The sequence below is a fragment of the Eptatretus burgeri genome, chromosome 18, assembly GCF_056783735.1.
Source record: "Eptatretus burgeri isolate ZD-2024b chromosome 18, Ebu_testis_v1, whole genome shotgun sequence".
Classification (NCBI taxonomy): domain Eukaryota; kingdom Metazoa; phylum Chordata; class Myxini; order Myxiniformes; family Myxinidae; genus Eptatretus; species Eptatretus burgeri.
In genome coordinates this window covers 41,340,295-41,353,508 of record NC_140978.1, presented here as the reverse complement: position 1 = coordinate 41,353,508, position 13,214 = coordinate 41,340,295, and the positions used below count along the sequence as shown (strand labels likewise).

General features: G+C 46.3%; 1 protein-coding gene across 1 annotated transcript in view; it reads right to left on the bottom strand.

Annotated features, from left to right (window-relative positions):
* Positions 1 to 13,214, bottom strand: part of LOC147008978 (neuromedin-U receptor 2-like) — a 60,771-nt gene that overhangs the window by 39,922 nt on the left and 7,635 nt on the right. The window contains exon 2 of the mRNA XM_085863766.1: positions 2,572 to 2,932. Within this exon, the coding sequence (XP_085719892.1) occupies positions 2,572 to 2,932 (361 nt within the window). The remainder of the gene's footprint in view (positions 1 to 2,571; positions 2,933 to 13,214) is intronic.

Below are 13,214 nucleotides of genomic sequence, written 5' to 3'. Positions count from 1 at the left end.
CTGTACCTGTTTGTGGTGAGGATGTTGAGGTCACAGAGCGATTCACTTACCTTGCCAGTGATATTCATGTTTCTGCTGGCTGTGAGCCAGAGGTCAACAGACGTCTGGGTCGGGCCTGGGGAGTCATGGATTCACTAGATAATGGGGTGTGGTGCTGCCGGTACCTGTGCGGGAGGACGTAAGTCTGAGTCTTCTGGTCCTTGGTGCTTTCAGTCTTGCTCTATGGATGTGAGACCTGGACTCTGACCAGGGATCTGAGACAGAGACTTAATTCCTTTGGTACCAGGTCTCTTCGGAGAATCCTTGGCTGTCGCTGGTCGGACTTTGTGTCCAACGAGCGGTTGCTGAGAGAGACTCAAATAACATTTGTTACCTGCATAGTCCATGAGCGTCGATCAAATAAAGATCACAATTGGGCCATAAGGGTGTCTGGCAATATCACACTTTAAACCATGGCAGGGAGAAATCACACATGAGGCCCAAAGATAGGTTAATCCGTTATAAACTATCAACATGCAGTCCACATATAATTTGATCATGGCTTGAACAGTTGAACAGGCATTGGGTTTCATTATTCATGCGTAAAGACTCATGTAAGCAGCTTTGTTAGTGAAAGATTATTGCCGCTTACCTTGAGGCCTAGCAAGTCGAGACAGTGATGAGATCCATTCATCTGATTGGAACGCGATAAGTCGAGAATGCCGTAATCATGTAGAGTTTCCTCCAAACTTCTTCCAGTTTAGTCGCGACTGTTTAAAAATGTAATTGTCCGTTAGACAGAATTAACTGAAACGTGTGTGATTATCATAATTTTCTATGCCTGGAAGGTGTGCCCCATGAAACGCCATGATAACCTATTTTACAGGATGCTTCAACAAAATGTGAACAATTCTGAGATTTTTTGTTTTCTTTCTTTGCAGTTGACTGAAATGGCAACACGATTGACTTCGGAGCAAAGAGGAAAGGTTGCTGCATGGACGGACGTCTTTCAGTCACCCACGGTGGTTCATACCAAATACAAGCCGGTAGGTGGACATGGGTAGTCGCCTACCCAATAGAACCTGACACGATGGGCCCGTTCAATGGGGAATGACCTGAGGATTAAGCATAATAAAATTCATGATTCTAGCTTCAAGGGTTAATGCTGCAGATTGTTTTTTTCGTTAAAATACGCCCACATTTAGAGGTTTTTTGGCCGTTGCTAGGCAACGGAGGGGCCCATAGCAACGGTTCTTTCTCACACATAACTAGGACATACCATGAACCTTCCATACCAGTTTCATGTATATCTGACTCAGTCTCTGAGATATAACGAACTTCGTTTTTTTATTGTTTTCGACCAGGGTTCATTCAAAGTCTATCTTCTCCGACAGTTTTCATAGAATCCGGCTGGAAATTTTTGACAATATGGCTGAATGTACTGCCCACAGTCGCTCGTGGCCCGATTTTTGATTTTCGAAAAACTAAATTTTTTTATGATTTTTCAAAAATGTCAAAGTCCCGTTGCTAGGCAACGGTGGTGTCCATAGCAACGGTTCTCATTTGCATGCAACTAGGTCATGGTATGAACCTGCCAACCAAGTTTCATCGAAATCGCCATTGAATTAACGGAGCACTGGATCGAACAGAGGGACAGACAGACAGACAGACAGACAAACATATCGACGGAAATACTGATAATAAGGGAAGAACAAATTTCAAACAAAATTTTTTTTTGAAAAAAATTTTTTTCGACGACATCGACTACCCAACAAAGAGCATTTCAACTGCGGTCCACTCTCGAGATTGACCATCGATCCCATATAAATGTAACGATAATCCCACATACATTAACATTTTTTGAAGCACCATGTACACCTCACACTGAGTTTCTGCAAAGCGCACCCCCCCTTGGGGATTGTGGGGGGGTGGAGTTAAATCGCTACATCCTCCATCGTGTGACCCTTAATCCTTCTGTTAAGTTTGGTTGAGATTGGATAAGTAATGACCGAATGTATCACAGTCAAAAAAGTCAGACAGACAGACAGACACACCAAATTACATATTTTAGTAAGATGTCTTACCTACATGTGTTGTATGGCATGCATGTGTGTCACATGGTGATAATCTACCCTTAATATAGGTTCCATGATCACTCCTTGCTTTGATTAATTTCTCTAAACAATGGGACACCCAATTGTACATTTTCCTAGAAAGTAACCATCCAAGTGATAATTACTTGTAAGAAGTAAGAACTTGTGGAACAGCGTCGTGTCTGGACAATCCAGGTACAAAAGTGTGTGTGTGTGTGTGTGTGTGTGTGTGTGTGTGTGTGTGTGTGTGTGTGTGTGTGTGTGTGTGTGTGTGTGTGTGTGTGTGTGTGTGTGTGTGTGTGTGTGTGTGTGTGTTTTGGCAGAAAGGGAATTAAGTTAAAGGATGTCTTTTATACGAAGTTGTTGGAGTTTGATAAAAAGGTGTTGAAGGAAGATAGACAGTTTGATGGGCGATCAGTTGTGATGCGGGCATACATTTAACACATGGAAGATATGGTGGAGGTGCACTGTGTGTATCTATATATATATTTATATATACCTTAAACCCCATCTGACAGTACAGAATAGTCAGCATGAACATGGGGAGCACATAGAACAGAAGAGCTGTGGCCTTCACAATGCTTTTGTAAATCCAGAGCGGAATCACCACGGTGCACACCGCCGATTCTTCGATTTTCGAGCCATTGGGGAAGTTGCTGACATGCAACCCATGTGTGGCCGTTACGGGCAGTGAAAGTAGGGCTGCCATCAGCCAGAGTGCCGCGATGACTCGTAGAGCGCGTCCCCGTGTGCCGTGTGAACGAGCCCGTAGTGGCTGCATCACAGCGATGTAACGTTCAAAGCTGAGCGCATTCACGTTCAGAATGGATGCCAGGCACACTGTTTCAAACAGTGAGGTACTGTAATAAAGATTGAAAAAGTTACCTTAACTTCTGGTTTTTTAACAAAAAAAATTGTATACAGAAATCTAGGCTCATGGGGTGATAAATGACAGGTGGCAACAGGGTCACAGGTTTGCAGATAAAAGATGAGGAGAGAGCCAAATACATCACACATGAGTGGATGGGTGAGTGAAAGAAAGAAAAAACCAAGCTGGAGTGGTTTGGGTGGGGGTGGGGGTGGGGTCAGCGAGGGTAGAAGAGATGTGGTGTGTATGGAAGAAAGCATTTAAGGTGGCAAGGAGCTGCACTTTTGATGGATTAGAGGGAGTGGAGTGAGACAAAGGGAGTCTGTTCCACAGAAAAGACAATACAGAGATATGGGAATAGAGGTGGGCAGGTTCTTGTGAATTTGTAATGTGTTTTCACAGCAGTTTCGACGAGATAGGTTGGGAATTGGTAGCAGTTCGTTCAATTTGTAGCATGTATCGTGCCAATCGCAGGAGCTATTAAGCCGGCTGTCCCTTTTGGTAGTGCTTGTACATGAGCATTGCATTGTGAAAATAGGAAACCTGTTTTTCAGTCCTCGGCCAAGTTATAATGTTCCCTCAGATGTGTTGCTGATACAGGCTTATATCAAACTCCACGGGTGAGATCAGTATTGTCAACACACCAGGCAACTGCGTTGGCAATACTGCCCCAAGATTAGGCGAATGGAGATTTCATTGAAACGATGCGAAGACTATACACTAACTAAGCGCAGGTCGATAATTATCAGTTTTCTACATTGCTTTTACGTCACATGTATTTAAAGCAAGTGTATAATGAAATGAAACTTTTTTTTTAAAAGTTGAGTGATGTGGGACAAGATGCTCCACAAATTGGATGTGACTCGTGGAAAGGTAATTAAGTAGTCGTTTTGAACATGACTATTTCAAACTTTCAGATGTACTGAACGCCATTTGTTTTTTTTTAGCCACGTCGCGTTGCGAACGCTGGCTCGAAGAGAGCTGCGCGTTGTTCTTCTCCTTCTGGTGAAGACAAAACCTTTATGACGCGGCTCTTGGACACATTTGTCCTTGTTTTAATCGGACCTTTAAATTCTTTATTCAATTTCAAAAAAATTATACATTTGAACACCGTAGAATAGAAATCACCTTTTTGTCACTTCCAAATCCCTTCCGTTAAGCACTACTCGGACATATCAAATAAAGTGGTGTATAAGACACTGCATCAATGGCGCTAAACTTCTGGAATATTTTTATGCGACCTTTAAAATCATCATGTTTATTTCAATTGAGTTATAAACTTAAACATCGGTGGAGTAAGGTGTTCTATGCACTCTCTAGTTTATCTGTTTATTAATTTTAGATTGTAAATGGGCACACTTTTTCTTTTATCTTCACTCCCTAAATGTTGAAGGTCAAGGTCATGTGGTGATTGGAACAAAATACTCTCCAGTCAGTCCTTTGGGACTGCCACTGGTAACATGTAACCCAGTGCGACCTGCCACGTGGTCGGGTTATCGGCGACTAAACCGACACCCCTCACTGGCTTTGCTAGTGGGGAGGGTGACTGTGATTCCCTGCCGGTACTACAAACAACACCTGACAAAGGGTTGATGAGCTTCCTTCAGGAACCAACGGCCATCCAGTACGGAGACGGGGTCTCCTAAAACACACCCAATATGGGAAGGAAAATTTATGTTTCCACCTGGTCTAGTTACCCACTCCTGCGCAGTGGTCCTGTGAAGAGGTTTCCTTATGTCAGGATTCAGTGAAGGTTTTTGACAGTTTTTCCTCTTCTTTTTATCAGTAGCCCTTCACATTTGGTGACTCTCAGCCTTGTTTTGGATGAATTTCAATGATGAATAAATAAAAATACAACGTCAAGGCACAAGGAAGAGCAAAGTGCCAGAAGGGCAAGTCCAATATACTGACAGTGGGAACACAGGGGATGTGGTTAGACACTTATTGTAATGTGAATCAAACGTTCTATATCGTTTTTAGCCGTTTCTCTCAATGGTTCCCATCGTGTGCTGCCTTTTTGGCTGCTGGTTGCATCATTGGTTAGGGGCACAGCTATGCCACTGACGCAGTGCCCCTATTAGAGTATACTGGTGCTCATTTCACCGACCTCAGAAGGATGAGAGGCTGAGTCAACCCCCTGGTATTAATTCAGTGGCAAACAGGGCTCGAACTCAGGATGCTAATTGCAAGCCACCACCCAAACCACGAAGCCAACACCAGGCTCTCTCTCAATGGTGAATAACCACTTTAAAAATCAAATAATTCTCGTATCCAGATTCAGGTTCAGATCTTCACCAGAATTGAATCAATTCTTCCTTGTTACATCCCCAACATGTCCGCCAAGTTTCGTATGAATCCGTGCGCAACTTTTTGAGAGATCGTGCTATATATCATTTTTGTCCCTATGAATGGTGAAGAATCACTTTAAGGATTAAATAATTCTCCTCCAGATCGGGATTCGGATCTTCACCAAAATCTAATCAGTTCGTCCTTGTCACACACCTAACCTGCCCACAAATTTTATCCAAATCCCTGTCCACAACTTTTTGAGATATCCTGCACACAGACAAACAAACAAGACGAAGACATCATGCAGAGCACGATACTTTCAGAATCCATAAAACAAATTTGACCTCAAAAATAATTGATGGTTGAATTCAATGACCAAATGTGCAACTCCTCTTCAAATTTCAAGTCAACCGGATGAAATTTGACAATTTTAGAAATTCGGCCTATGTTGACCTTTTGGTCGATGTTGAACTCAAAAATAATTGGCTGATTTAATTCAGTGACCTGAAATCGAAATCCTCTTCAAATTTCAAGTCAATCGGATGAAAAATGTGGGATTTATAAATCTCAGGAAAAGGAAAGCAGGGAATTTGAAGGGGATGGGTTTGGGGTGCATTAACGGGGGTAGAAAAGATCGAGGATTTGGATGGGGGAAGATAAGAGGTGGTGGTGACCGGCTGTTTTGAAGACCTGGAGGGAAGAGTGGGATTGAATAGAGTGAGGGAGTTTATTCCAAAGACGGGAAAAAAAGAGGAATGAAAGAGTGAAGGTGAGCAGTGATTCGTGATTTTGGTAGTTTTACCAGAAGGGGGTTGTTGGTAGACCTTGAGCGCCCTGCGGAAATATGGTGGGGACATATCGCAGATGGAGCGGGGAGGGTGGGGGGGGTGAGACCGGAGAGGAGATGGTAGAAGACAGAAAGACCACCGACAAGTCTGCAGTGAGAGAGTGAGAGACCCAAAGACTCAGCCTCATCTCGGAAGATACCAATAACCCTAAATGCTTTGGTTTCCATAGCGTGACACTGAGAAAGGTGAGAGGCAGGAGCACCAGTTTAGAGGGTAGAGCAGTACTCCCTAAGGCTGCAGATGAAAGCTTTGTTTGTCGTCAGGAGTTCAGGTGGGCCAAGGAAGGACTTTGCACGACGGAGGATTCCCAATCAGTGACTGGCTTTGGAGGCCCAGTTGGAAATGTGGCTTTCCGAGGAAAGATCGTGGCAGATCGTGAGATCCAAAAGCTGGAACGAAAGGACTTCTTCTACTAACAGAAGAAACAGCCAAGAAAGAAAGATGGAGACAATATTTTGAAGAAATCTTAAATAGACAAATATCTGACGATCCCACAACAGAAGTGTGATCCTGTTTTAGAAGAAATCAGCATAAGTTGTATATAAAAAATAGAAATTAGAACAGCAATAAAGAAGATGCAGAACAGTAAATCTGGAGGAAAAGATGAAATTACAGCGGACTTATTGAAAGCGGGCATACACACCACAGTGGAATGGCTTGACAACTTGGTCAGAGCAATTTGGGACAAAGACGAAGTACCTAAAGTGTGGAAGCATGAGTTAATTGTCAAAATACCAAAGAAAGGTGAAATTGGAGAGGAATCGGTGGTTTATGGTAAATACAGGAGTGAAGCAAGGAGATGTTTTGTCTGGTTTTATATTCTTGCTTGTAGTAATCGAGATAATGAGGAAGACAACAGATGGCAACAACACAGGGATTATGTGGAGGGTTACAACCAAACTTGAGGACTTGGACTTTGCTGACGACATTGTCCTTTTGTCATCCAGCTACCAAGATATGCAAACAAAGGTAGCAAAAATGATTCGATTTGCATCAAAAACCGAACTCAAAATTAACAAGAAGAATTAAACATAGGTTTTGAGGATAAATACTAAAGGCAAGAACAGAATTCAAATTGGAGATCCAGCATCTAAATGAAGTTGATATGATAAGTGCAGTTATTTCGGGGCCATCATCAACAAACAAGGAGGAGGGGAAGAAGATAGGAAGAGAGTTTGTAAAGCTCTGGTATCCTTCATGAAACTCAAGCATTTATACATTGAAAACCAAATTAAGTTAAGACTGTTTAACTCACTTCTCATATCAGTGCTATTATATGGATGTGAGGCTTGGAAAATATACCGAGGGGACAATCAGAAACTTGACATATTTATATTCGTATCATAGATGGCCATACATCGTATCAAATGAAGAAATACTCAAAAGAACTAAAGTAACGAAGTGAAGACCAGGAGATTGAAATGGATTGGACACGTGCTAAGAATGAAAGATGATATGGTAACCGCTGCTTGACAGCATTGCGATGGAAGCCCAAAGGAAGAAGGAAAGTGGGACGTCCAAGAGCAACCCGGAGAACAGTGGAAAAAGAAGGAAAATCGATAGGATGGAGATCATGGGAGGAAGCCAGGCCGATAGCCAGAAACAGGGCACACTGGAGAGTACGCACTGCAGCCTTGTGGGCCACTTGGCCCGAAGAGAATAGATGATGATATGAGCTGAGACCCAATCAGACCAACTGTGGAAGGAGAAGACAAGAATAGAAAGAGGAGAGAAAGGATGAGGTTTATCGACCTCTTTGATCACCGGGCGGGGCAGTCGTGCCTCCGCGACCCGAATGCAAAAGCGAGGGGTCAGAAGGAAGAATACTGATGGTGTCTAAAGGCGCTTGATCGTAGAGGTGCGGTGAGTGCTTGCAGTGCATGTGGTGCAAGAGGAAACTGTGGAAGTGTGTATCAGTGGTGGTGCCATTAAAAAGGCACTTGGTGGCAGCAAAGGCCTCTGCGAGCTCCTGCGTTCAAGTCGAATGATATGTCGTCAAAGAAAAGAATGGATGAGACAAATAGCCAACTGTGTGAGAATCTAAAGAGCGTGTATGTACGGTTTGGCTTTGGCCTGAATTACTGTGATTGCTCCATCTTCCCAACACTCCAGCTTCCCAGGTCAGACCCACCAGTGTGAGCACCACTGTTTGAGCCCCGATCGTTCTCCTGCGAAACCACACGGAGCAAGCACAGGACAAGCACCGGAGCCTACACCGACGCAGAACCAAAGTCGGGAACCAATGCATAACACCAAACAGCGGCTATTCTGCCCTTTTTATAATATAATTCTGCCTAAGCGAGGGCAGGGGCTAAAGGTGGATCAAAACGGCCTCTTGGAGTAATCTCGTCTGCCAATTGGTGCATCCACCCACACCAGACCTCCACGACGATATTTTTTTTTGTATACCATGTCGAGGCTCGTGTAAGAACTAGCACACAACATATAACAAGGCAGTTGACAAGAGACGTGGGAGAGCGAAGTAAACAAGGAAAGAAGAGAAGGAAAGAAAATAGGGAACTTGACGGAGGTTGGTTTGGGATGGATTAACGGGGGTAGAAAAGATCAAGGTTTTGGATGGGGGGAAGATATGAGATGGTGATAAACAGCTGTTTTGAAGACCTGGAGGGAGGAGCGGGACTTAAGAGAGTGTGGGAGTTTGTTCCAGAGGTGGGGAAAAAAGAGGAATGAAAGAGTGAAGGTGAGCAGTGATTATATTCATTTTGGCATTCCTGCCCAGTTGGTCACTCAACTGCGGCATGATGGACCCTCCTTGATTAACATGGGTGGGGGCTCAGGACAGGGCAAATTACAGGCACAGGGGTGAACGCTGGGAGCTAGTAATTGCTTGTAGGACCAAACTGAGTGAATATTTCGCCACAGGACGCGAATGGCCAATAATGACTGTTGTCCTGAAGTTTTGATAAAGTCCGGAGAATGGAGGCGCCTGCCATTGTGTCCTGTGAAACCTCTCCCAAGCTTCCAAGCCAGAGCAGCGTCTGTGTGGGAGAGTGCATGGTGTAGTTGAGGTGGTGATGATGGAGGAAAGTGAGTAGTTCATGTGTGGTGGAGGTGATGGTGAAGTTAGTGGGTTGTCGGGTTTTTGGGTCTTGGGGTGATGAACGGTGTGTATAATGTCTTAATGCAATATAAATTAACAATTTGATGCATCGACTGGAACTGGTAGGGATGGTTATGAGACATGTGTTGGTCCCCATGGGTCTGGAACTGTGAAACAAAATAGCACTAAGTTCCTTGACATTACAAGAAGTCATCGACTTGGGGTGGCTGGTTCATGGTTTCAGCAACCACAGGCTCATCGCTGGACTTGGTATTCCAAACCTGGCGGTGTGGCAAAGGAGATTGGCCATGTGCTTGTTGATGGTTGCTTTAGGATGATCCAGAACTGCAGAGTCTATCGGAGTGCTCAATTCCTCAACATGGACGACAGGCTTGTGGTAGCAACTCTGAAGTTGCAGACTAAATCCTGGAGAATGTTGCAATCCCAGCCTAAGCTGGATGTTGTCAAGCTCAAGGATGAGAGGGTAGCTGAGGAGTTTGCGAACAGGCTGAGTGGGGATTTTGGGACGTCTGCATGCTTTGCAGAATCCTGAAGAGTTGTGCAGTGCCTTGAAGACCATCATCCCTGATGTTGCTGCTGGATGTCTTGGAACTCATGGGAGTGTGAAGAAGGACTTTTTTGTGTCTGAAGGACGACTGGATACCATTGACCAGAGTTGCAGGGCCAGGCTGAATGGCAGAGCAGAGCTGTTTATGGAGTTAAGTCGTAAAACTGTATGTGCACTGACGGTGGACATGGAGGCCGTTGTACGAGGAATCTGTGAAGGGGTAGAGCATCACCTGCGGTCCAAGTGATTCTCGTCCAACTTACAGGTGGGAAACCATGGGGCAACATCCCTGGGTCAGATTGCGGGAGAGTGTGTCGGAGTGGTGCTGAGGTGTCGTCCACCAGACGGCGGTCTCCTTGGGTTAACCTGAGGCGATCCCTTCGGGTGGGTGTCTGGAATGTCCTATCCCTAAGAGAGGATGATCACCTGTCTCTGTTATCATCTGAGCTCAATCGTTTGGACATCGGGATTGCAGCTCTCTCTGAGGTTCGGAGACCGGATTGCGGCGAGATAATGGTGGGTGGTTACACCTACTATTGGTCTGGTCGCTCTGATGGTTACCATACCCAAGGAGTTGCTGTAGCTGTGTCCAATAAGCTGACCCCAATGATAATTGAGGTAACACCAGTCAACGAGCGTATTATGAGATTAAGGATTCGTCACTCCTTAGGTGTCATTTCCCTGGTCTCTGTTTATGCTCCGATTGAGGAGAGTGATCTCACCGTGAAGGATGCATTCTACGCCACACTCGAGTCTGTGGTTGATCAGTGCCCCAGACGAGATACACTTCTAGTCTTGGGGGATTTCAATGCATCGACTGGAACTGATAGGGATGGTTATGAGGTGTGTGTTGGTCCCCATGGGGCAGGAACTATGAACCAGAATGGCACTAAGTTCCTTGACTTTGCAAGAAGTCATGGACTTAGGGTGGCTGGTTCATGGTTTCAGCACCCACAAGCTCATCGCTGGACTTGGTATTCCAACGCTGGCGGTGTGGCAAAGGAGATTGACTATGTCCTCATTGACGGTCGTTGGAGGATGATCCAGAACTGCAGGGTCTACCGGAGTGCTCAGTTCCTCAATACTGACCACAGGCTTGTTGTAGCAACTCGAAAGCTGCACCTTAAATCCTGGAGAATGGTACCATCCCAGCCGAGGCTGGATGTTGCCAAGCTCAGGGATGAGAGAGTCGCTGAGGAGTTTGCGAACAGGCTGAGTGGACACTTGGGGGGTCTGGGTGCTTTGGGGGGTCCTGAAGAGTTGTGGAGCACCTTCAAGACCACCGTCCTTGATGTTGCCGGTGGATGCCTTGGAGCTCACCGCAGGGCAAAGAAGAATTTTGTCTCTCAAGGGACACTGGATACCATTGACCAGAGTCACAGAGCCAGGCTGAATGGCAGAGCTGAGCTGTTCAGGGAGCTGAGGCGTAAAACTGTACGTGCACTGAGGGTGGACAAGGAGGCCTATGTGCGAGGAATCTGTGAGGGGGTAGAGCATCACCTGTGGACAGGTGATTCTCGTCCCACTTACAGTGGAATTCGCGCATTACGTTCATCCAAGCCCATCCCTCGGAGCACTACAGTTCGAGCAGAGAGTGGTAGGCTCTTGACAGAGGAGTCTGAAGTGAAGGCCCGCTGGGCCGGTTACTTTGAGCGGTTGTACCAGGCTGATCCCCCAACTGTCGAGTTGGACGGCAAGGGTGTTACAATCCCTGTTGCTGACCCTGGAATCAACTGTGGTCCACCTTCGCTTGTGGAAACACGGGCTGCGGTGAACCAGTTGAAACGGGGCAAAGCTCCAGGGATCTGTGGCATCCATGCCGAACTTCTCAAGGCTGGTGGAAATGCTGCACTCGTGTAATTGCATGCAGTTTTGTGCTCTGCCTGGAACATGGGCATCATCCCAACTGACCGGAAGAGGGGCCTTGTTGTCCCTCTCTGGAAAGGGAAGGGTGATCGCCAAGACTGCAACAACTACCGAGGGGTGACGCTGCTCTCAGTGCCGGTCTTTGCTCGGTCTTTGCTCTTTGCTCTTCGGTCTTTGCAAGGTCTTTGCTCGGATAATACTTGATATGGTTCGCCACCATCTGCTTGAGCACCAGCGTCCAGAGCAGTCAGGCTTTACACCAAAGAGGTCAACGATTGACCGTATCCTTGCACTTCGTGTCCTCACCGAACGCAGACGAGAGTTTCGGCAGGGGCTGCTTGCAGCCTATGTTGATCTCTGTAAAGCGTTCGATTCAGTGAATCGGGATGTCCTCTGGAGGATTCTTGGTCTTCGTGGGGTGCCACCGAAACTGATCGATCTGATGTCTGAACTCTACTCTGGTACTGAGAGTGCTGTGAAGTGTGGTGGTACCATCTCTGACTTATTTCCAGTTGTTACTGGAGTTCGTCAGGGATGTGTACTTGCCCCCACACTTTTCAGCACTTGTATGGACTGGATTTTAGGGAGGATGTCGGAGAGATCAAGTTGCGGTGCATCATTTGGGAATGTCAAGATCTCGGACCTTGATTTTGCAGATGATGCAGTCATCTTTGCGGAGACTTAAGACATCCTCTTGGGGGCCCTCGAGGTGCTGAATGAGGAGTCAGAGCCGTTGGGATTACGGGTTTCTTGGGTCAAAACTAAGATCCAGGCTTTCAGTGACATCTTGGATGCCGCTGTCCTGTCTGTGTCTGTTTGTGGTGAGGATGTTGAGGTCGTGGAGAGATTCACTTACCTTTGCAGTGATATTCATGTCTCTGCTGGCTATGAGTCAGAGGTCAATAGACGTCTGGGTCGGGCCTGGGGAGTCATGGATTCACTGGATCATGGGGTGTGGCGCTGCCGGTACCTGTGCGGGAGGACGTAAGTCTGAGTCTTCCGGTCCTTGATACTTCCAGTCTTGCTCTATGGGTGCAAGACTTGGACTCTGACCAAGGATCTGAGACGGAGACTTAATTCCTTTGGTACCAGGTCTCTTCGCAGAATCCTTGGCTATCGCTGGTCGGATTTTGTGTCCAACGAGCAGTTGCTGAGAGAGACTCGGATGAGATTTGTTACCTGCATAGTCCGTGAGCGTCAGTTGCGGCTGTATGGACATGTGGCTCGTTTTCCTGACTCTGATCCTGCTCACCAGATTCTCTCAGCGAGGGAGTCTCATGAGTGGAGGAGGCCAGTGGGCCGACCACGTGCCTCATGGTTGCAACAAGTTGACCATCATTTCAAGGAGATGGGGATGGGCCTGGCATCTGCCTGGGGGATGGCCAGACGGAGGCCCCTGGAGTACCGGCGGAAAGTGGACGCAGCGACGCGCTGTTCTGGCACATGCTCCCATACCTGACCTGACCTTACAGGTGAATTCACACATTTCATTCCTCCAAGCCTGTCCCTCGGTGTACTGCAGTTAGAGCGGAGGGTGCTGGGCTCTTGACAGATGAGTCCGAAGTGAAGGACCACTGGGCCAGTTACTTTGAGAGGCTGTACCAGGCTGATCCACCAGCTGTTGAATTGGATGTCAGGGGTG